Consider the following 22,794-nt stretch of genomic DNA (forward strand, 5'->3'; position numbering starts at 1 on the left):
TGCTTCGGTCAATCGAAATGCTCTTCAGCGACGCTTGGTATGCGCATGCCCGATATGACGCTGAGAAGCAACCGGCGAGCGGGGATCATGCACATATACGCAAGAGCTCGATTTTGTCCGGACTCAGTCCACTACTTACACAATCATCACTGGCGTCACCACATAGAGTAACTGACATCACGTCATTTCGAATATTGTCCTGAGCGATCGGCTATGCTCCATTTCGCCCTTTGGTGAAAGCGTGTTGGGGTTCCGTGTGTAGATGGTGATGGGGTTGGTACTAGAACAATACCAAGGGCCAACAAAGCTTTTGCAGAGCTTAAGCCACTACTTCCCATAAGGTGTACCCAATCTTTCCCACTTGCGTGTATTTCAACTTTCCTTTTTCATTTCCGCCACTCTCTAGAGTCTTCGCTATTTCCACACTCACTGTCGCTCGCGAGATGACGACTTCTCAGGGCTCGGATTCAACCGGCGATCTGGAAAAGGCATCAATTGCTAACGACAAGCATAATGTAGTGGCCAAAAACACGCGCTGGATCGCTCTATTCTGGTTCACGAGAAGACGGCATCTCCCTTTGCTGAGTACAGCAGTGTGCACTGCTGTGATCGCCGCACTCTCTCGCCCCGCCATTGCCGTTCTTTTTGGCCTTCTGTTTCGACAGTTTGCGAGCTTTGGATCGGGACAAATATCTGGTTCCGAATTGCTTCACAATGGGTCCAATCTTTGCATATACTTGACCGCAGTTTGCGCCGCGTTGTGGATCTTGAGCAGCTTCAATTTCATGCTTTTTCTTTCCTTTGGTGAACTTCAGGCACGTAGCGCTCGGGAGCGCGTCTTCGAGTCTCTGTTGCGAAAGGACATGGACTGGTACGACATGAGTGAGAATGGAATCGCCGCGTTTCTGTCAACAGCTCAGACGTAAGTCCCAACAGAGCACTGGTAACTCCGTATTGACCGACATTAGGCATATACGCGATCTTCAGCTATCTACCTCTCAGCCACTGGGCGAGATCATGCAATGCTTTACAGTATGCGTTGCCTCATTGGCTGTCTCCTTCTACTTTTCCTGGGACCTGACACTCGTTATCATCGGCAGCCTTCCATTCGTCTATCTGGTGCAGACATTCTTGTCGAAGCGACTGTCTAAACATGCGCACGAACAGGCGGGAAAGCTACAACAAGCGCTCAAATATGTCATCAGCGCCTTGCAAAACATCGAAACTGTGAAATGCTTCAATGGCCAGAAACTCGAGCTCCAAAAGTATACTGGAATCATCGCCGCTGCGGGCAATATCTACAAAAGACAAGCCCAATTCCGAGCCGGGCAAATAGCGGCAATGCAGTTTTACCACCTTAGCATCTTCTTCCAGGCCTTTTGGTACGGCAGCTACTTGGTTACATCCGGCAAGAAGAACGCAGGAGAAGTTTTGACCTGTTTCTGGACATCACTGATGGCGGTGCAGTCAATATCGGAGTTCATGCCTCAGCTCATTGTCTTGCAAAAAGGGAAAGTCGCCGCTACGCGCCTGAGAAATGTGATGGCACATATGTCCAAATTTGATGGCAATGAGGGTTCAGGCATTGACCGGCCAGATGAGTGTGAAGGAGAAATCCGATTTCACAAGGTTGGTATTTCGCATGCTTTTCTCGTTCAACATTAACAGGCCCTAGGTTTCCTTCTCATATCCTACACGTCCTGATGAGATGGCCTTGAAAGAAGCCGACCTCTTCTTCCCCGCGGGTAAGACAATCTTCGTGGTTGGAAGAAGTGGGTCTGGGAAGAGCACGCTTGGACAGTTACTTGTGCGTTTCTACAGGCCCACAAGCGGCCGCATATTCCTCGACGGTTACTCGATAAGCACTCTGGATCCGCGTTGGCTACGGCAGAACGTTATGCTCGTGGAACAACACAGTGTGCTATTCAGGGATTCCCTTCGCAAGAACATCGCCTTAGGAAAACCAAACGACGACGTTTCAGACAAAGAGATAGACGAGGCCGTACGTTTTGCTCTCCTCGAGCAGATGCTTCGCGAGGTGCCCGATGGGCTCGACACCCTGGTTGGCACCAAAGGCAACACGATGAGTGGAGGACAAAAGCAACGAGTGGCATTGGCTCGAGCGCGTTTGCGAGATGCGCCTGTCCTCGTTCTCGATGAGTCCACAAGTGCCCTGGATTACATCACACGAGCCGGAATCATTGAAGCTATCAAAAACTGGCGGCGAGGCAAAACGACGATTATTATCACTCACGACATGTCTCAAATTCAACCAGAAGATTATGTATACATCATGGAGAAGGCTCAAGTAGTGCAAAAAGGCTACCGGAAAGATATGGAAGCTGAAGCTGGCTCACCGTTTCACACCTTCCTCTCTACGGGTCCGATCGAAAGAGAAGAAGAAGAGGAAAACGAGAAGGAAGAGCGGGAAAATGTCTATTATAGCTCTTCAGAATATGAGGCGGAGCACGACACGGATGAATTGGTGGACGCTTATGGAGAAGACTGGGCATTTCACGATTCGCCAAGTCAGGTATCGCTCACAGGTCCCAGCCAGTTTGTGTCACCATTCCTGAGTCCCAGACGGAGTGTGATGTATCATACTTCTCCCACCTACAACAGTTCTCGGCGAGCGTCAGTGGTTACAGTGGATGAAGGAAACGATCACACTGTGTCGACGGCTTTAGAAATGCGTCCACTTCCTGCGAAGGCGGTCACAGCAGGCAAACGAGGTTCCAGAGGGCCGCCATTTCCGTCACGAACGAACTCGCCGCACTCAGGGCGACCAGACCGCTCATCACCAGTCCGTCCTACGTCACCGCGGCCCCCTAAAGCCCGCCCCCTGCGGCCTACTCGCCCCAACAACCCGCTAGTAGAAACTTTTCAGGAACGTAAGGTCCACAGACTATCTCCGCGCCGAGAAAAGCAGCTGAAGAGGAGGCTATCACAACGCCATAGAAGGGCTGAGGAGACACCGGAGAACACGATCCAAACTCTCACTCTGATGCAGATACTCGGAACGGTCTGGCCGAGCTTGAAAGGGCACTCACGACTTGTTCTCATCGCTGGTTTCTCATCTGCCGTGGTGCATGCGGTAGCTACACCCGTTTTCGCTTACATTTTCGCTCAGCTTCTGTCGACTTTCTGGCAGGAAACTGGCGCATATAGATCTGCTCTGATCTATGCGCTCACCATTCTCGCGATCGCCGTCATTGACAGCGCAGCGAGTTATGGTTTTGTCTTCTTCTTTGAAGCGGCAGCACAGTCCTGGGCCAACGCCGTGAAGACAGAAGCGATGAGACGTATCCTCCTGCAACCGCGGGAATTCTTCGATCACAACGAGAACAGCGTCTCCATCCTGGCCGAATGTCTCGACAATTTTGGTGAAGAGGCTCGCAATCTCCCAGGCAGATTCGTGGCTATCATCATCATTATCATCGTCATGATCTGTATCGCCGTGGTATGGGCGATGATATCGTGCTGGAAGCTTACCCTTGTGGCTATGGCCACTGGACCAGTATTGTATTTTGTCTTCGCAGCGTACAATGGGACTAGTAGTCTGTGGGAGAAGCACACCAACGAAGCAGATGAGGTCGTAGGCCAAGTTCTCCACGAGACCTTCACCAATATCCGTACCGTCCGCTCTCTCGTACTCGAAGAAGTGTTCCGCAAGAAGTTCAGCGACGTGACCAAAGCAGCACTGAGGACTGGATTCAAGCGAGCAATCTTCACGGGTTCCATCTTCGGCCTCAACTATACCGGCGTCTTCTTTGTTAGTACAATGTGCTTCTGGTTCGGCGCATATCTCCTATCCAATGGCGAATTCACGACAACCCGCGTCTACCGAACCTTCAATATCCTCCTCATGAGCTCCGCCCACGTAGCCGGCCTACTCAGCTTCATCCCCCAGATCAACATTGCCCGCGACGCTGCATCTCGGCTTCTGCGCCTTGCCAACCTTCCCACCAACTCCCACGAGCTGAAGGGTACTACACAGATCACCACGGCAGGTGACATCGTCTTCCACGACACAGACTTCTCCTACCCCACTAGGCCCGAGCAGAAGGTCCTCCGAAACATCAACCTCCACATCCCTCGCGGAAGCTGCACTGCCATCGTCGGATCCTCCGGCTCCGGAAAATCCACCATTGCAGCCCTCCTCCTGAAACTCTACCAGCCAACGCAGAATCTCACACTCAGCCCATACAGCACTTCCTTGTCACCCTCCCCCATCACTGTCTCCGACATAGATATCGATGCTTTAGACACGGCGTCCTTGCGCTCGCGCATGGCGCTCGTCAGCCAAACACCTGTCCTCTTCCCGGGCACCGTGGCCGAAAACATCGCATACGGTCTCCCACCAGACTCGCCCTTGGCTTCCATGGACAGCATCCGGGCTGCGGCAACCGCAGCCGGTATCGACGAATTCATCAGCAGCCTACCGCAGGGCTATCAAACCCTCATTGGCGAAGGCGGCGCAGGTCTCAGCGGCGGGCAAGCCCAGCGCGTTGCCATTGCTAGGGCTTTGGCGAGGGAGCCGGATATTTTGGTCCTGGATGAGGCGACGAGTGCGTTGGATGTGGAGAGTGCCGGAGTGGTGAGGGAGACGGTGAGGAGGTTGGTGGTTCGGGGTGCAGGAGAGGGAGGTAGGAGTAGAGGAAAAGGGAAGGGGAAGGGGAAGGTAGGGGAGAGGAAGATGACTGTGATTATCATCACGCATGCTAGGGATATGATGGCTGTGGCGGAGAAGGTGATTATGTTGGATAAGGGGCGGGTGGTGGAGGAAGGCGGGTTTGACGAATTGAGGCGGAAGAAGGGTGGGCACTTTGCTACGTTGTTGAGAGGGGGTGGGGAGTATTGATGGGGATGAGGAGGTGCAGAGAAGGGGGTTGCAGCCTTCGCAAGTGGACGCAGATTTTGCAGATTTTCCAGGTTTCGTTTCCATAGCGGGTTTTCACTTCGAGCTACTGGTTATATGTGACCTTGATTTTCAAGATGTCATTTTCATAGACTAGATTACACCCTCCGCCGTTGCCAATCTGGACATTGATTTGAAGCTATGCGGTCTGCAGTTGTTGGAGTCCGAGTCTCATTCTAACCCAAAATTCTTGGACTCTATGACACTTGCCTATAGAACCCGCATTAACCGAAGAGGGCTGAGACGCTCTTTATTAAGCCACCGAGAGAGTAGAATATCAGTCAACTGAAAGTTCAGGGAATCAGGTGTTAATCATGGGAGTGGCAAGATCTCCAGAGTTCCAACTGACATGGATCTTAAGTATCCATCATTGAGCTGCGTAAGAAGCATGCAATGATTTGGTCACACAATGGACAGCAGGTCTGAATTTTGGTTACCTCAAGTCCATGTTACGTAGATTTGCGCCATAGGCGTGACCACTGGCAGATGTGTAGCGTTTAGGTGAGCAGATACACTGCACTTCATATCGTGGGGTATTCCATAGGACGCTCCGTGCGAATTGACCTCACATCTCCGGGTAAATCATAGCCAAGTTCCATGATCATGAAGTTAAGTCATTTTTCATACTGGTGACCCAAGCCTATCCCGATAGTTACATAGATAGGGTCCCAAATGCACTACTCCACGCCCCTGAAAAGCCCGGGAATGCAGTAAAAGAATCCATCTTTAACACCTCGCACCGTCTCCTCCGCCTAGTACCTCTTGCCCTCGCGCAGAACGTCGCTGTACTCCTCCAACGGGCTCCTCTGGAGCTTGGTCTCCTTCCACAGGTTGGGCGTAAGGAAACCGTATGTGTTTGCGACGGCCACGAAGGTAGCCTTGAGGGTGTTCTCGAGGGTCTTGGTGGAGCCGGACGAGGCAGTGTAGACGTCCTGAACACCGGCGAGCTGCAAGAGACGCTTGACGGCGGGCGAGGCGACGAGGCCGGTACCACGGGGAGCGGGGATAAGACGGACGGTGACGGAACCGCACTTGCCGCTTTCCTTGGTGGGGAGCGAGTGAGGCTCGCCGAGGTTAGTACCCCAGTAGCCACGGCGGATGGGGACGACGCTGAGCTTGGCGATGATGATGGCGGCGCGAATCGCGGTCGCGACTTCCTTGGAGGTCTTAATACCGAGACCAATGTGGCCCTCGGAATCGCCAATGACAACGATGGCCTTGAAGCGAGTACGTTGACCGGCACGGGTCTGCTTCTGGACGGGCTTGATCTGTACGCAAATATGTCAGTCCCGTAACTTCACAGAAACTACCTTTCAACTCATGTGTTATGCGCCGTACCTTCATGACCTCATCCTTGAGCTTGGGAAGGAAGAAGTCCACGATCTGGTACTCCTTGATGGGGAGAGAGTGGAGGTAGCTAGGATAACGTCAACAGATATCCCATGAGTCGCGGGTTCGAGCGCATACATCTCCTCCATGCTCTTGATCTTGCCGGCCTTGACGAGACGGCCAAGCTTGGTGACGGGCTGCCATTCCTTCTCCTATGCCGTTTGTCAACATTTCGCCCTCCGGATTTCTATCGCAAAGTACGCACTTCGGATTTGCCTCCGCCACGACGGCCACGGCCACGGCCACGCTGCAATTCACATCAGGAAAATGCATATTGTAAAGTCGCTTTGTATCGCTTACGCCACGGCCTCTGTCTCCTCCCCGTCCTCCGAAACCAGCTCCTCCGCGTGGTGCGTCAGCCATGATGTAGTACGTCGACGGGTGTTGGACGCTGCTAAGATGCGACGTCAGCAAGAGTTATGTTTTGCGACGTGAGAATATCGTAGGGAACGTACAGGTGATGCTGGGGGTTAGTGTGTCGGAACGGGTCCTCGATTTCGAGATAATGAGGGAAGTCGAAATTCACGATAATGCCCTGGTGGATGGAGCCAATCCTATTCGGCTAAGCGAGACTTGGCATTTTCATCCCACTTCCCCGCGCCCAAGTTGTTGAACATCAACACCAGACCGCGAACATGGCGGCCACACAAAAATGAGAAAATGTGGTCTATTCCGTTATTTCTTTACCCACCGTAAAAGACTTCGTCTTCTCTTATTATGGATAGACCGCAATTGCCCTTCATCTATATTGTAATGATCCCAGAGTAATCATGGACTTCTTGTTAGATCAAACAGAAGGCGCTGAGATGGATGCGTCCCTCTATTAAACTAACGGTCAGAAGACTATCTAGATTGCAAGAAGCAAGAACAGATTCGACGTCTCCCTAGGGCGATGCAGCTGCACTTCTGCATCACGGGCAGTGACTAGCAGAGGGCACATGGCAAAGCTCGAGGCTCACCTGGGCAAGCGCAGCTGACTAAGTGGCCTCCCTAGGTAGGCATTCGATCATCACTGTTCTCGGAGTCAACAACAGAGGAACGAGAAACCTTGCGGCGGACAAACACCAAAGCGCATTCTATCATTTTTACATTCTACAAGATGTCGCTCTTTAACTCAGTTTCGGGTTTCCTATCGCCAATCCCGAAATCTTTTGAAGATCCACATGCTCACGAGCATGAGCTACCGCTCTACCACTCACCTCCATCCTCGCCGCCTATACCGCCGCCGATTGCTTCTACCGTGTTGTGGAGCTCTCCCCTCACTTTCCGTCGCGTTCCCGAAGGATTGCTTGTAATCCAGCGCAAAGCCCGTTACCTGGAGCAACAGCTACAGGAGCTACTCGATGCGCAATCGGAACAGCTGTTCGATACAGGAGAAGTGGATGCAACTTCTGCGCGGGATTATGCCATATCTACCGGTAGTACGACACCGACGCTCAGCAGTCTGCGTAGTCAGTCGAGGGATGAGGGCTCCTCGAGCCCCAGGTCCGGCAGCATAAAGAGGCGTCCAGAGCTAGGCGCTGCGAGACGAGGCATCCGTACCCGATTAAAGAGATTAGCGCACACAAAAGCTGAAGAACATGAATATCTTGAGGAGGATCTTCGGGAGCTTCAAGGGATTATAGACACATTAGAAGACTGGAATCAGAGACGGTCGCGTCTTCAGGGTCGAATCAGGCACATCGAGGGTAAGAGCCATGATGCGAGGTCGGATGCACTTCACGCAGAAGCAGCTCGGCTTGCACGCGAAATCAGGTTGAAAGAAGAGGAGTTAGCTTCGCTGAAACGGCGTCATCGAAAGGTTCTCGATGAACTTGCAGATGTGGAGAACTCGGTTGAAGCCAAGTTATCATCTTATAAGAACGCACTCTCATTTCTGGACAAGGAGATACAGACATTTCTCGCCAAACCGCCGAACACCAGGCACGTTCCCACTTCAAGCACACCATTTTCTTCTCTCCCGGTAGAGCGACGGACACTGGAAATGGCTCTCGAATACTGGCAGGATGAGCAAAAGCGTTTGACGACAGTCTTGCAGGAAGTTGACAGAGAACGAGCTGCTTTGGAGGAAGGGGTTCCGTTCTGGGATGACATCGTCCAGAAGGTGACCAGCTATGTATCAACAGTACGGGAACAATCGGGCGGACGTGTGAGAGATCCTCAGAGCCTCATCGCGGAACTGGAGAGTACTATTACCTATCTCGAAGACAAGCTAGAGTATGCTTCGTCCAGGAACTGGAACCCCCTTGTCTGCGCCATCCAAGCCGAATTAGAAACGCTCAAGCAAGCCAAACCAATACTCCAAGAAAAGCTGGGAATACCAAGCAAGAAGGGGAAGGAAAAAATGGTCCAGGTATCTGACACGGAGGGTTCCGCTGCCGAAGATAATGTGGAGGGTCTTTTTCAGTCTCGTCGCCGCAGCCACACTCCCCAGGCAGGCAACGGATTGACCTCGGAGCAACGATATTTTGATGACGATGGGGATCCGGATCCCAATCTCTTGATTTCCCACGATACGGACACAGACTAGGAAGATGTGTCGGCACCGGCGTAACTGTCCTGTATACTTTGCCCGGCTTTCGCGGTCCTACAAACGCAGACACTGACCAATCTCAGCTGCTGGAGTCTCTTCTGTGATCGTAGTCGAACACTGTTGTTGACGGGATGTTGGTATTCTTTGTAAGGGAAGAAGTAATATTAATATATCAAGCCTCGGATTGTCCCACCCTGGATAGAGATCCATGCTCTGTCACTCTGCACTGTTATAGTCAACTTGCATTACCCCGCCTGCTACTTGTATCCTCCCCAGGGGTGGTCATATCCTCAGTTTATCAGTTTCTTAGACTTACGGGAATCTCTAACAGGCTCATTTGAAGGAGTCTATGTGCTACAACCGTGTGGGAATCAAAACGCAGTGAATAACTCCACAAGCTCGGCCAATCTTGAACCACATCTGGGCGGAGATAATCCATATCAGGTGTGGCAGGCTGTGGAATCTCCACCCGGAACCCTTGTCTATAATTCTGCAAACGGACATTCACCTTAGCGGGGACATGAGAGATAGAGAGGGTCCCCGGCGTAGGCATAGGCGGGATACCTGAATCCGGTAATTCCGGCGCTGAGCTTCCCCGCAAACATTGCCCCAGAACACCACCATGATAGTAGCTAGACTTGCTCGGATGCGTTTGCAGAAGTGGAAGGCAGGGAGAAAGGGTATGCCGGCACTGGTCGATTGAGGCCTGGGCCAGGGTCAGGGCCAGCGAATGAGCTCGGTGCGGTGATATAAATGGGAGGTGAGGCCCACGCGGGCGCATGGCGAACTGTCTCTACTGCAATTCGAATTTCGCGATTGTACATGATGGGTCTTCCTGAGTTCAGCTTGGCCAAAAAGGTCGTTCTTGTTTCTGGGGGTGCAAGAGGACTGGGTCTCACGCAAGCTGAAGCATTGCTGGAGGCAGGAGCTATAGGTATATCTAGTTCTTGCAATCATCTCTAGGATACATGTGAAGGGAAACTAATCATCACGCTTAGTGTATGCCTTGGATCGACTTCCCGAGCCAGCGCCCGAATTCAAGGCCATCGCGGAGCGAGCCGAGAAAGAGCTCGGAACCTTCCTGCAATACCGCCAGGTCGACGTACGAGATGTCCCAGCATTGAACAAAATCGTCGAAGAGATCGGAGAGAAGCATGGCAGGTTGGATGGCCTGATTGCTGCCGCGGGAATCCAGCAGGAGACTCCGGCCTTGGAGTATACGGCCGAGGACGCCAATCGCATGTTCGAGGTCAATATCACTGGTGTGTTCATGACGGCCCAGGCTGCAGCGAAGCAGATGATCAAGTTTGGGAATGGCGGAAGCATCGTGCTTATTGCTAGCATGAGCGGAACGATTGCGAATAGGGTGCGTGTATCCCGAACCTCCCCTGGGTCTTCCTACTAAATGCACCCACCAGGGACTCATTTGTCCTGCATACAATGCTTCCAAGGCGGGCGTCATACAGCTTGGCCGCAACCTAGCTTCAGAATGGGGCCAATACAATATCCGCGTCAACACCATCTCTCCGGGCTACATCGTCACGGCGATGGTGGAGGCGCTGTTCGAGCAGTTTCCTGAGCGGCGAGAGGAGTGGCCCAAGCAGAATATGCTGGGAAGACTCTCTAATCCGAGGGAGTACCGCGGTGCAGCGGTCTTTCTGATCAGCGATGCGAGCAGCTTCATGGTAAGATTCTTGTTCCTATCCACTGAATGTCAACTGAACAGAACGGTAGACGGGCTCCGATCTGCGCATAGATGGTGGCCATGCGGCCTGGTAGCGTCGAGATAGAATCCATCAGTATGATTCGAGAGAGGGTTGACGGAGATTGAAGCTTTCTGCCTCAGTCTATTATTTATGCTCTGGTTATTTCTGTTGGGCCGGTTCAGTGAGCTGCAACCTCAAAGGGTGTTGTTGCTGTATGATATCCCGAGCAATATCAACTATGGTTGCTCAAAGCGAAATGAAAACAAAATTATCAATCGCAAACCGACATTGAAGGGTGACACCGTAACAACCTCGCCATGCAATTGTGACACAACATGCTCAACAGCTTGGGTTACCGTGGAGGTCTCTGAGAGCAAGGATGACTAAGCGGGTTAAGCTTCACAGCCCTGACCTCATCTATCGCCCATTGTATCCTGTCTTCCGAGGTTCACCATAACCCTCCTCCTGTACTGCGCCTTCCAGCCCGCCCGAACCCCCGCTACACCTCCTCCGTAGGTTACAACACCTGTTTGGTGCAATATCTTTGACCACAATCCCGGCCGAATTCGAAAATCGAGTCGTAAGCATCATACTCTCTAGACGGTGGGGCTGTCACGATCTCGAGCCATACACCTGCCACGGCAAGCTGCTCAATCGGACGTGGGAAGCCGCAATACCAATCAACCTGCACCTTCCGCAGGCCTCACAATGCCGGTGAAGTAGGGCAAGCTCCCCGGAGCACCTTGCTCTCCGCCGTTCCTCCCTCGACCGCCATCGTTATCTCCCACCATGGCCGCGTCGCCTCCTCCCACGTTGTCTTCCTTCCACCGACCCATTGCGCTCTTCCTCGCTGGGACCGCAGCAGCTTGCACCGCCTACCTCATCTACACCAGCCTTTGCATGCCTGCACGAAAGGGAGAACTGCATCGAACGCAGACAATTCGAAGGCCCAACCGACGCACCCGTAACCGCGTTGTTGGACGCCCCCTTGCGCAAAGGGAACAAGTTCCCACACCGCCGCACGAGTTTGACTTCTTTGGCCAGCTCCTTGGACCCGACCGTATCCCATCAGAGGACGAGCTACGGGCACTCGCTCGTCAACTTGACCCTGCAGCTACACCTGAAGCCATCGACGGCCGCATAGATCAGCTCCAAGAGGCTTTTCTCGACAGCGTCTTCGCAACAGTCGTTTCTACGGACCCTAGTGAATTGCCGGCGTCCGTCGATATAGACCTGTCTAGTTTTCCTGAGGCAGCCATTCAACGTGCGATCCAACGGCAAGTCGCCAGGGTAGCAGAACAAAACACGGATTTCGCTGCTCAACCAATCTACGGACAACCAAACAGTGGAATGGCGTACACGGAAGCGCAGGCTTTACAAGCGGCCATCTACAATGTTGCGGAAGAAAGGGTGAACAACGAGAACATCATCCACCGAGGAGTAGCGTGTAATGCCTGTGGCAGAGTGCCTCATGGGATCCGATGGCACTGCGCCAATTGCTGGGATTTTGATTTGTGCTCTGATTGTGAGGCCACGGTTGCTCATGAGATGACACACATCTTCTACAAGATCAAGATACCTGCTCCCTTTCTCACGATACCTCGGCAGAAACCCATCTATCCTGGGAAACCTAGCGCAATGCCGGAATTTCTCAGTCACTCAACGAAGCAATCCCTAGAGCAGGAGACTAATCTAGGAAGGGAAAGAATCGACGCACTGTGGGATGAGTTCAGATGCCTGGCTGCAACAGAGTGGGATGGCGATGATTATGGTATTGGTTGGGGAATCGATAGAGCCAATTTCGATCGTACCTTTCTTCCACGATACCCTCACTTCCCGACGCAGAAGAATCTTCTATACGACCGCTTGTTTGCCTTTTACGACAGCGATTCCAACGGAATAATCGGGTTCGCGGAGTTCGTCAAGGGCCTGGATGGTTTCTATAACAAGGACGGGACCCATTTGGGCGACAACGGGCAACCCGACTCAAGCCAAAACAAGCGTTTGGAGAACCTGTTCAAGCTCTACGACGCTGACGGTGACGGCTACATAACCCGCAAAGACGTCCTAAAGATGTTCCGCGCTCACTATGCAATCCAAAAGGAATCCATCCGCAACAAGCTGGCGAACGAGGATAGATTGCGAAGGCTGTTGCCCGACCTTGATCAGAATAAATCTCTAAGCGCCATCTATCAGCCTGATGCCCCGGGCGAAGACGAACTGGCAATGGCCGCAGACCGCGCTCCAGCACCCTCCGGATCACCAACCCTGCGCGAGAACACGGACGACGCCATGCCGAGGAACATGGCCTTGCGAGAAGGCTTTGCCGAGCGAGGAATGGATGCTGAAGAGACGATGGAAGAGAGACGGAAAAAGGGCAGATTCTATCTCGATGAAGAAGAAGGCCTCGTCCTCCCTGAGGGTCTCCGTGACCCCGACCTGGCATCCAGCGACCCCGTTGAGAGACTCTACCGGGACATACTTTACCAACAGATTCAACAGGGCCTCAATGAACTTCTGGATCCAGTGTTCAAGGGTGCGGAGAGCCGCGCAATGAGTTTGGCTGCCGCTCGCGAAAGGGACCCAAGTCTCAAGATTGATCTGGAGGATGTGGAGGGTGTGATCAGCTTTGCCGACTTCAAGGCGGCGTACGATGGCGGATGCAAGTACTTGGACGTGTGGTCCGATCTCGTTCAATTCTGATGGCTAGAGTATTGGGCGGAATGAGGGATAAGTAAACGGGTAGGTTAGGATAACACCGTAGTTTTATTGGTACTGCGGCTTTCGACGTCTGACGGACACCACGGCGCAATGTCTCTGTACTGCTGTTGTCCACGGTCGATTGAACAGCTACGAGGTGCACAGATATCACACCTCTTTTGATAGGCCTTTGCGTGGGCAAAATAATTCTTAATGCCCTAGTTTTTCAAACCAGTTAAACCTGCGCACCTCGCCCGTTGCTGTTGCCAGTACTAGTCTCGTGTTTGCCATCCATCTCTGGTACAGAACACAGAGTAGGGACCAAAAGCAAGTGTGAAAGCTTCTGGCACAATTGTGGTTCTACTGCACTAATCCGACAGGGCTGGAAGCTCACGTACTCGATTCATTTTGCCTCGACCTTTTTTGTTAACATGATGCCGCGTCTGGCCGGTAGATGATTCGTCGGCTATGAGCCAGTGCATTTCCATACGCTAGGCTCAGAGCTAAAGAATGAGGCAGGGAATGCAAGAAGACTCAAGTGCAGTTGTCCTGTGCATCAAGGCTCTATACCACGCTTTCGTCCGAGCCTGTATCTATTCTCGCCACAGCCCCAGCAGCCTTCCTAGACCGCACTCCCCCATCTCCTAATCTCTCCCCTCAACGCCGCCTCGACCTGCTCCCCAACCCAGAAATGCCCTGCCCCATTAACCTCGACGGCCTCCACCTTCCCGCCTCCCTCACGCAACCGCTCCACCCACGCGCGTATCCTCTTGGCGGAAGAGAAAACATCCTGGTCGCCGAATAGGACCAGTGAGTCGTGCTGCATGAGGGATTCAGCTCGATGGGATTTGCCATTATCGCGGCGCGGCCAGAAGGGTAGGGAGTGGAGGCCCGGGGCGAGGAAATAGGACAGAGGCGGTGTGAGGGGGGAGATGAGTAGGTAGTAGATGTGTGAAGGGGTCGGGATGGACGTGGTGTTCTTCGAGGACGAAGCACTCTGTTGCGTTTCGCTGGGGTCAGGTCCTGCTCCGTCGTCTTCTTCTCCACCTTCGACTTCTATCCCTTTTCGAGCATCATGCAACCCCTTCCTGCCGAAACTCAGTCCCCGTAGTCGACTGCCTAGTTCCAGACTGCGCCGGCCCTCTATACTTCGCCGGATCTCCCGACTACTCCTGCGCACCTCTGGGGCCGTTTCCTCTCCGCCCATGGTAACGCATAATCGATTTCTATCGTGTGCGTGCGTCTTCGCTATGGCTTCGCGACCCCGTTCCTGTTCCTCCTCCCGTTCCTTTGCCCGAGCTAGAGTTAGAGCCTTCCATTCTGTATTCGTTTGCTCGGCTAGCCGTTTTGCTCGAAGCACGATTTCGCTTGCTGCGGAGCCTTGTACAGGAGAGACGAAGTGTTGGAGGATGGAGGGAACATGGGGAAGGTGTTGGAGGATTAGGCTGCCGTGGGAGTAGCCGGAGAGGATGATCGTGGAGTCGTTGGAGGTGCTGGACGAGGGAGCCTGAAGTGGCGATGGGGAATAGAGAAGCGATGACGAGGGACACGGGTGGAGGAATGACAGGTAGAGCATGAAGCAGCCTGTAAACGAAATGTAATCACGCACTTCGGGTCTGCCTGTCCAGCTTGTGCGGCCCTGGGACTCGTGTGCGCCTCTGCAGACCGTTCGTCAGCATGAAAGCCCTTCTTTCTTGCGTGCCGAACCATTTTCCTCACTCAACGAAGCGCGCGAACACATACGTACCGGAAACAAAAAGTCCCTACAATCCAACCCATTCGAACGAACTCCTCCACCACGATGCCTACCACGCGATCATCGTAGCTACCTCCGAGGGGAGCATACGGATGCGCCACTACGATGCCTCTCCTCCTCCACTTCGTATTGCGCGTGCTGGCGTGCTCACCCAACTCAGCCTCGCCAACACCAATTCCCAGCTTTCCGGCATCCTCTACACCAGACGGCAATGACATAGACCGATCCGCATCTTGCAATCCCTCCTCCAACGATCCAGGATGATAGATCCGACAGTCAAGCCTAGTATCGTCATGCACACTCGGTATCGTAAAGCTGTACTTCGGTTCAGGGCGAGGACGGTGCATTGCTGCTTCTCCCTTTCTACCACCATGCGTTTCTATCTGACGGGGCTTTGGCGAACGAGAGGGCTTGTGTTTGGTGGGTCGTTGGCAGACCCCCAAGTTTGGGGCGTCAGTGCATATTGACGGGAAAGGGAGGAGCGGACGGCCGCCGGCGGACAGAAACGGGGATAAGGAGAATTTTGTGGTGTACGAGGAAGTCGCTCAGTCGTCCAATCAGCCAGTCGGTCGATGTTTGTGGGAGTGGGAAGGCAGTTGAGCGCGAGAGGGAGAGTTGGTGTTGCCCACTGGCGGGGTGTTTGTTTGGGTGACGTGCAGTTGCAGAGGGGCACGAGCCACACTTGGGTTACATAAGAGATAATTAAAGGGCTAAGACATGATGAAGTATCAGATCGTAGCACGCTTTTGCTCAAATAAAAACCCAAAGATATAGGAAACGGATTGCATCATGCCATAGCAAACATTTCCAACTTGAAGAGGTGTTACTGTACTCGCAGTATGGAAAAGAGGTGGATCAATAAGGGCAGAATCGGCATCGGATACTCTACAAGTTGGTTGGAGGCAATAGTCTTTTCAAAGAAAGGTTCGCTCTAGAAAGGAGCTTTCCTCGCATATGAACTTAGCCCACTATTATTAGACCCTGAGTTGACTCTCAGGAGAAACGGCTTCAGACAACAACGCAAAGCATCAGTAAAAGGCAGTCAAGCAGCACACCCAAAAGGCGGTGGTCGTCCCAAACAAGGTGCAACATCTGGAGCGGACGTTCGATCTCCGTGTCCATTCGGGAATGACCATCCGCTATACATAAGCGAGACGGGATAGCACTGGTGTCACCGCCCGGATACACTGCAGTAGCCTGCGAGAAGGTAAAGTCACGCTGGACCGTAAGTGTTGGAGCCAGGGACAGTTGGGAGGTTCGAAAGTTGGACTGGCGTGAATGCTTGTGAAGTGTGCAGCTGTTGGCTTGGAAGCAAAGACAGCTCGAGCATCCAAGCCGAAGATCATACAAGAGAGTGAATTGATATAGCCCGGTCTTTGGACAAGAAAGGTGTCGTACGCAAGAAGTAGCATTGTGGAAGGTGTATCTTTCTAGAAAGTGTTGGATGTAGAACACGAGTGTGTGTAGCTATCAATATCAGGGACGCGCCATTCATTTGAGACACAGGATACAGGCATGCAGCGTGTAACCAACCAATAAACTCTTATCCGCGGCTGAGTTATATGCTCAATACCAGGCTCGGGTTGCTTGATCGCGGCATGGTAATCACTCAATCACAAACCCGTGCTGATGTTTGATCTTGAGATTTTACTTGCATTCGGTGAGAGCGAAAGCACTGCGTCCAGCGCCGCATATTGAGGAGACTCGCCCCCTTGGCGCGTAAAGCTAGGGTAGGCTGCGAAGAACACGGAGGGAATTGTTTCTTCGCGGTGCGTACACAGTAGTGTGTAGGCGTCGGTGACCAGGTTTCTGGGACTTGGGTTTGAATTGGGAAGTTGAGAAGTTGGGATTTCGGGCTTGTCAATATCGGAATCATTAGGGTGAGTTGTACTGATGTGGCAGGGATGAGAGAAAATGCTGCAATGTTCAGTTCAACTCGCAGCTCAAGGCTCTCCCAGAGTTCCTGCAATCGCATTGCTGAAACGCGCATTTGGACTACTAGCTGCTGTTGTCGGCTTTCTGAGACGGTGAGGGTGTGCCAGCTCGTCCAAGAGACGGGGAGGAACATTCGGATGAGAAACATACCCTCAACTCCTCATTCCCGCCACATCAGGTTCCCGAGTATAGACGCGACGCTCAGATTGGACTATCATTGACGGACAAATTTCTAACAGTACTTCCATCTGGTGGAGATGTCGTGACAAAAAGTCGATGGTCCTGTCGTGGAGATCCGGGGGCGCTCGGCACGCTATTCCGGTTCCGCCACGGAGCGCCAACCACCGTCTCATGTCGGGCACCAGTTTTCTTCTCCACACGACTCCAATCAGCCCCTCGTCTCCCGCCACTGGATCAACAAGGCTGGCATCGACGGGCGCTATCCCCGCAATATTTTCTTTTGCGAACATCTTCCAGAACAAACGCGATGTGCCACTGCCGCACCGTTGGCGTTGGCGATGGAGGATGACCTTGTCTGGTTCAACTTGGGATGAAAGATGTACACGCCTGAGCAATCTTCAATCCGCCCGTCGTACTCATGAGGCAGACACAATCCAGATACCTTTCAAAAACAGGTACAAAATACTCCGCTCGGTGGCGCTTTTTATCCAAATAGACACGGAGGCAAGCAAAATACCCTCTCTGACAACGCCCTCTTCCAGAAAGGCATGAGAGATCGCGTGGGCACGCCGCCATGATGGGCCATGTTCTTGCAACCAGAATCCATCCAATAATCCGTTCTCTCAGCCGTGCCGGATGGTCTGAGCTTGTACCTGGTCTTCGCTGAGGTGAACCTTGAGCAACAACCCTGGTCGGGGCCTGCATCTCGCTCCCGGGTTCGTGTAAGAGAAGTGGTTCGAGCGTTGCCGGTGTATATTATAAGGTGTGTCTCCCCTAGGTTTCCTTGGGATGGAGCATGGCTCGAGCTCGCACCTGAGCGATCTCCTCTGAACGTCGATCCCACCGTACGATTGATTCCGTGGCTCTTTGAGAGCCGTCGGTCCAGCATGTCAACCGAGCAGAAGAGGGACGCTCAAACGTCCCACACGGTCGTGCGTCCTGGGAGCGCTACGGAGCTGCGCGAAGTGCAGAATGTTGCTCTGGCGGACGCGACGGCGAAGGCGGGAGTGTCGCCATGGACACCGGCCATGTTCAAGGTCAGCACCGGAGTGTTTTCCTATAACCCAAGCTGTTGAGACGACATTTCATGGAATTTTGTCACTGGAGAAAGATGCTGCTCAGAGTCCCGCATATTCAAAAGATTCTACTGTGTATATTGGTCTCCGATAATATTTCTTTCGAGGACGAAATACTGGAACAAGGCAATAATAACAATCGCACCAGCTCTACCTCGTCCTCCTCATCGCGACCCTCAACTCCTGCATCAACGGCTACGACGGCTCGCTCATGGGCGCCATCAACAGCTACCCGCAATACCGCGAATACTTTGGCTTCGACGTCAACGAAGGCACCCCGGCCACGGGCATCGTGTACGCCATCTACACCATCGGCAACCTCGTGGGCTCTTTCGCGGCGGGCCCCGCCGCCGACTGGAAGGGAAGGAAATGGGGCATGTTCATCGGCTGCCTCATCATCGTCCTGGGCACCTGCATCCAGGCCACGTGCACCAACCTGGGCGGGTTCATGGGCGGGCGCTTCGTGCTGGGCTTCGGCGTGTCCATCACGTCGACGGCCGGTCCCGCCTACGCCTCGGAGATGGCGCACCCAGCGTACCGCGGCGTCCTGACGGGCATCTTCAACACCTTCTGGTTCGTGGGCGGCATCCCGGGAACCTTTGTCCCCTTCGGCACCTCCATGATCGCGGGCACCAACAGCTGGCGGATCCCCATCTGGCTGCAAATGGTCTTCGCAGGCATCGTCCTGCTCTGCTCGCCCTTCCTGCCCGAGACCCCCCGCTGGCTCATCGCAAACGACCGGCACGAGGAAGCCCTCGACACCATGGCGCGCTTCCACGGCGAGGGCTCGCGCGACTCGCCCATCGTGCAGCTCGAGTACAAGGAGATGGTCGAGGACATAAGCGTGACGGGCTCCGACAAGCGCTGGTGGGACTACCGCGAGCTCTTCAACTCGCGCGAGCAGCGCTACCGCACCATGCTCGTCCTGTCCATGGGCTTCTTCGGCCAGTGGTCCGGCAACGGGCCCGTCTCGTACTACTACCCGACCATGCTGCAGGGCGCCGGCATCACGAATAACCACACCCGCCTGCTGTACAACGGCATGCAGAACGTCGTCAGTTTCGCGGGCGCCGTCTTCGGCGCAATGTACACGGATAAATGGGGCCGGAGACCCCAGCTGCTCGTCTCGACGGCCTGCCTCGTCGTCATCTTCTCCATTGTGTGCGCCCTCGTCGCCACGAACCTGATCAACGGGCCCGACGGGAAACCGCTAAAGGACGCAGGCGGGACACCCCTGATCAAGCGGCCCGGTCAGGCCAAAGCCGTCATCGCTTTCATCTTCATCTTCGGCTTCATCTTCTCGGCGGGTTACACGCCGCTGCAGCAGCTGTATCCTGTCGAGTGCCTGCGGTACGAGAGTCGAGCGAAGGGTATGGCGTTTTACAACTTCTGGGTCAACATTGCGGGGTTCTATAATACGTTTGTGACGGGGATTGCGTTTTCGGGGGCGGGTTGGAAGGTACGTCTACACAATCTCATTTCTCTCATTCTCTTATTCTCTCTTCCTTCTCCCCCTTCACGCTCCACCGACAAGTCCCATGCTAATGTCCTCTAGTACTACTTCCTCTTCATCTTCTGGGACCTCTTCGAATTCGCCTTCATCTACTTCTTCTACGTCGAGACGCGGCGCCGCACCCTCGAGGAGCTGTCGGAAATCTTCAAGGCCAAGAAGCCCGTCAAGGCGAGTTTGGCGCGCACGCAGGTCGCGCTGCACGGCAGCCAGGGCGTCACCGAGGTGTTTGGCAAGGAGACGGGCATCGAGCTGTAGATTTCTCCCTCCTTTTGTGTTGTTGGGTTTTTCAGAAGCTGGGGTTAAGTAAGGGGAGTGAGGGGATGGATGGATGGATGCATGTATATACCCTCGTTTTTTCTATAGTTTATTTACTGCTTTCCTTGCTACATATCCAACGCTTCCATATCCATCCAATCTAGATCACGGTGTGAAAAAGGGTGTCTGTGGCCATGCGCCATTCATTACCTGCCAGTTATTATTAAACACAAACAAAAAGCCAGGCAGATCCGCCGACGTGATAGATATCCAACTACTTTACTAACCCAACTTATTCGTCTTCTCCACGCCATCTCAATCAATCATTTTGCTAATCCCGTGGGAGCCACGGCTAGCTAGAGTAGGCAGTTGAATGCAGTTGAATCACGTCCAGGACACAAGGAAGACGAAGAAGAAGAGGGAGGAGAGTATATTGTATTCCCCCCAGCAAGCCGCCGAAGCCACTACACCTCCTCTCTTACATCAGTCACCGCAGCAAATCCTCCCCACCACCACCAAACACGATTCTCGCCCAGAGCTAAACATCGACCGACCGACCGACCAATCCACCCCTTACCACCAAGTCGGCGAACCGAGCAAGGCAAGGCTAGCAAGAGAAGCAGCAGCACATATAATAAATAAGCCGAAGCCAGAGGAGAGAGATGCCGAAAGCCTCCCAAAACATGTCCCACGCGAGAACTCCACGCTCATCAGACGCGTCCAACATACAAAACACGCGGGTATAATACCGTAACCAAGAAGCGCTAACAGGACAGGAGACGGGGTTTGAGCCAAAGTAAAAAAAAAGAAAAAAATCATCGGGTCAACAAGGCGCTTGAAAAGTAGAGCCAAGTATACTAAAAGGGGCTTGAAGTAAAGGGTCACGAGCGTGAAAACCAAGCCGTGTGTGTAGAAAGAAGGGGAACGAGGAAAACTAGATAAGAGGGCAAGAAGCTGCGAATCATGGGGGTATGTAGATAGCGACAGGTGATCCGAGGAAGAAGTACCCCTTCCACAAACGCCTTAGATCTCAAAGTTGGGAGGCACCTGTGCGCCATGGACCCGCAGGAAAGGGGCACAAACGGGGAAGATTCTGTATATGAGCACCACGCAGAATGCAGCCGCCGCAACTGCTTCCGCGTTGAGTGAAACGGCGTGTTGATGTCGTTGTTGTCGTGAACACAGAGACGGTCACGAACTCGTCTATCCTCCCTATATCAGCAGTCGTCCTCGTCAGCGCAAACGCCGAAAAAGCCTAAGAGAGAGACCGGTATTGGGAAGGAATTGATCGAATGTTGAAGATCAAGACGACGTAAGAGGAAACTAGAAACGTACCCTTCTCCTCCGCCCCCTCGTCCCACCCTCGGGCCTCTGAGCCAGCACCTCCCTCAACGCCGGATCATCCTTATCCTTATCGACGTGATGGACACGAACATGTCTGTAGATGCGAGGATCAGCATACACCTACTCTCATGATCCTCAAAACCATATCCGAAGTCCAAAGCAGAACTCTGGCGCGCGACCCCTGAAGTTACGAAGAAAGAAAAGGCATACCGCTGCAGATTATCAGGCCTCGGATATCGATGCTCGCGATCGTTGCAAAACGGGCACACATAGCCCGGCGAATCGTGCACAAGGCCATGCCGGATCATCTCGTTCTTGCGCTTGAATCCCTTGCCACCCACGGCGCGCGAGCAACCAGGCACGGGGCAGTAGTGCGGGCGGGATTGCGAATGGACGTTCGCGTGGGAGCTAGAGAAGGGGAGAAGGTCAGTGAAGCAGCCTTGGAGAAAGAGGGATAGGTGATAGGGAGAGCAAAGAGGAAATAGGGGATGTAACTGGGAAGAACAACCTGGATCGAAGGAATACCAAGAATTCCCGTCAAAACGGACAGTCAACATGCAAGGGAAAAGAAAATAAAGATTACAAACGTAAAGCACGCTTGGTGAAGAGAAGAACGGCGAAGCACTCAAAAGAACAGAAAAGGCTGACAGCGTAATTAAGAACGGAGAATCGAAAAGGAGGAGACATACTTCAACAAATACTGCGTCTGAAACGGCGCACTGTTACAGCCCGGAAAATCGCACCGGTACCCCACTCCCTGCGCCGGCACCGTCGTCGTCGTCTGTATGCTCAGCGGTTGTCCCGCCGTAGGCCCACCCGGCCCAGGCCGTGGTAGCGTTCTCGACGCCACCATGGCACCGTCGATGGACATTCGCGGGCCACCTTGGCCGGGGCCGGGAACGGCGAGGGCGCTCAGGGGGAGGGTATGGCTGCCGCCGCCGCTGATATTGTTGACGTTGCCTTTGCTGTTTCCGTTGGTACCGGACTCGACGGGCGTCAACAGTGTACTGCCCGGACTCACCCCACCCGGGCTGCCCACCGCTCCAGAAGCGTTACCCTGGGCGTAGCGGGCGCTCTCTGTTGCCGATACCATGCTTGCTCTCCGGTCGCCAAACAGCGAAGTCCCCACCTGGCCACCCCTCAGAAAGACATCCTGCATGGTCGACTTGGGCGTCGCTCCCGCACCCGTCTCGCTGGCAGGCGTGAGAGGACTCGTGGCGCTGAGCGGTGGGAACGGGGTCTCCGGCGAGAGCGCAGAGGAAAAGGAGTGGGTCCGTTGGGCAGAGACGGAGGCGGACAAGGTAGGCGACTGGCCCGAGTGGGTGGACGAGGAGATGGATGGGCGGTGGGCGTGGCTATGGGTATGCGGGAAGCTGTTGTTGGTGGGACGGTGGGTTGAGGGATCCTGGGGACTGAGGGTGCTGGTGCTGGCGGCGGAGGCGATTTCGCTGAGGTGGCGGAAGGACGGGAGACGGTGCATTGCGTTTGG

At 53.7% G+C, this 22,794-nt stretch overlaps 9 protein-coding genes across 9 annotated transcripts; 5 read left to right on the top strand and 4 right to left on the bottom strand.

Moving 5' to 3' along the window:
* Positions 1–443: 443 nt before the first annotated feature.
* On the top strand, positions 444–4,861 carry EI97DRAFT_380265 (P-loop containing nucleoside triphosphate hydrolase protein; the record flags this gene model as incomplete). The annotated part of the gene is made up of 3 exons (XM_033795749.1): positions 444–922; positions 969–1,629; positions 1,676–4,861. 3 exons carry the CDS (start codon positions 444–446, stop codon positions 4,859–4,861), a joined length of 4,326 nt encoding a protein of 1,441 aa, XP_033652577.1.
* A 505-nt stretch (positions 4,862–5,366) lies between these two features.
* EI97DRAFT_401058 (40S ribosomal protein-like protein S2) lies at positions 5,367–6,782 on the bottom strand. The gene is made up of 6 exons (XM_033796450.1): positions 6,763–6,782; positions 6,608–6,698; positions 6,513–6,554; positions 6,386–6,459; positions 6,257–6,335; positions 5,367–6,186 (listed from the first exon to the last, which is right to left on the bottom strand). The coding sequence occupies exons 2-6, from the start codon at positions 6,668–6,670 to the stop codon at positions 5,671–5,673; spliced, it is 774 nt and encodes a 257-aa protein (XP_033652578.1). The 5' UTR covers positions 6,671–6,698; positions 6,763–6,782; the 3' UTR covers positions 5,367–5,670.
* A 153-nt stretch (positions 6,783–6,935) lies between these two features.
* Positions 6,936–9,126, top strand: EI97DRAFT_434606 (uncharacterized protein). The gene has a single exon (XM_033798671.1). It carries the CDS (start codon positions 7,407–7,409, stop codon positions 8,835–8,837), a length of 1,431 nt encoding a protein of 476 aa, XP_033652579.1. The 5' UTR covers positions 6,936–7,406; the 3' UTR covers positions 8,838–9,126.
* Positions 9,127–9,665: 539 nt separating this feature from the next.
* EI97DRAFT_443607 (NAD(P)-binding protein) lies at positions 9,666–10,619 on the top strand (the record flags this gene model as incomplete). Its single annotated transcript, XM_033799843.1, has 4 exons — positions 9,666–9,774; positions 9,839–10,206; positions 10,259–10,525; positions 10,575–10,619. The coding sequence occupies 4 exons, from the start codon at positions 9,666–9,668 to the stop codon at positions 10,617–10,619; spliced, it is 789 nt and encodes a 262-aa protein (XP_033652580.1).
* A 368-nt stretch (positions 10,620–10,987) lies between these two features.
* Positions 10,988–13,482, top strand: EI97DRAFT_434608 (uncharacterized protein). The gene has a single exon (XM_033798672.1). The coding sequence runs from the start codon at positions 11,336–11,338 to the stop codon at positions 13,247–13,249; it is 1,914 nt and encodes a 637-aa protein (XP_033652581.1). The 5' UTR covers positions 10,988–11,335; the 3' UTR covers positions 13,250–13,482.
* A 76-nt stretch (positions 13,483–13,558) lies between these two features.
* Positions 13,559–15,461, bottom strand: EI97DRAFT_85844 (uncharacterized protein). Its single transcript, XM_033803157.1, has 2 exons — positions 14,994–15,461; positions 13,559–14,904 (listed from the first exon to the last, which is right to left on the bottom strand). Exons 1-2 carry the CDS (start codon positions 15,347–15,349, stop codon positions 13,869–13,871), a joined length of 1,392 nt encoding a protein of 463 aa, XP_033652582.1. The 5' UTR covers positions 15,350–15,461; the 3' UTR covers positions 13,559–13,868.
* A 1,114-nt stretch (positions 15,462–16,575) lies between these two features.
* EI97DRAFT_85869 (uncharacterized protein) lies at positions 16,576–17,219 on the bottom strand. The gene has a single exon (XM_033803159.1). It carries the CDS (start codon positions 17,083–17,085, stop codon positions 16,612–16,614), a length of 474 nt encoding a protein of 157 aa, XP_033652583.1. The 5' UTR covers positions 17,086–17,219; the 3' UTR covers positions 16,576–16,611.
* A 785-nt stretch (positions 17,220–18,004) lies between these two features.
* On the top strand, positions 18,005–19,961 carry EI97DRAFT_459680 (general substrate transporter; the record flags this gene model as incomplete). Its single annotated transcript, XM_033801029.1, has 3 exons — positions 18,005–18,154; positions 18,342–19,652; positions 19,749–19,961. The coding sequence occupies 3 exons, from the start codon at positions 18,005–18,007 to the stop codon at positions 19,959–19,961; spliced, it is 1,674 nt and encodes a 557-aa protein (XP_033652584.1).
* A 1,323-nt stretch (positions 19,962–21,284) lies between these two features.
* Positions 21,285–22,158, bottom strand: EI97DRAFT_380255 (uncharacterized protein; the record flags this gene model as incomplete). The annotated part of the gene is made up of 3 exons (XM_033795748.1): positions 21,285–21,399; positions 21,516–21,713; positions 21,995–22,158. The coding sequence occupies 3 exons, from the start codon at positions 22,156–22,158 to the stop codon at positions 21,285–21,287; spliced, it is 477 nt and encodes a 158-aa protein (XP_033652585.1).
* Between the last annotated feature and the right edge of the window lie 636 nt (positions 22,159–22,794).

This window comes from Westerdykella ornata (genome assembly GCF_010094085.1).
Source record: "Westerdykella ornata strain CBS 379.55 unplaced genomic scaffold EI97scaffold_16, whole genome shotgun sequence".
In the NCBI taxonomy this organism is placed as follows: domain Eukaryota; kingdom Fungi; phylum Ascomycota; class Dothideomycetes; order Pleosporales; family Sporormiaceae; genus Westerdykella; species Westerdykella ornata.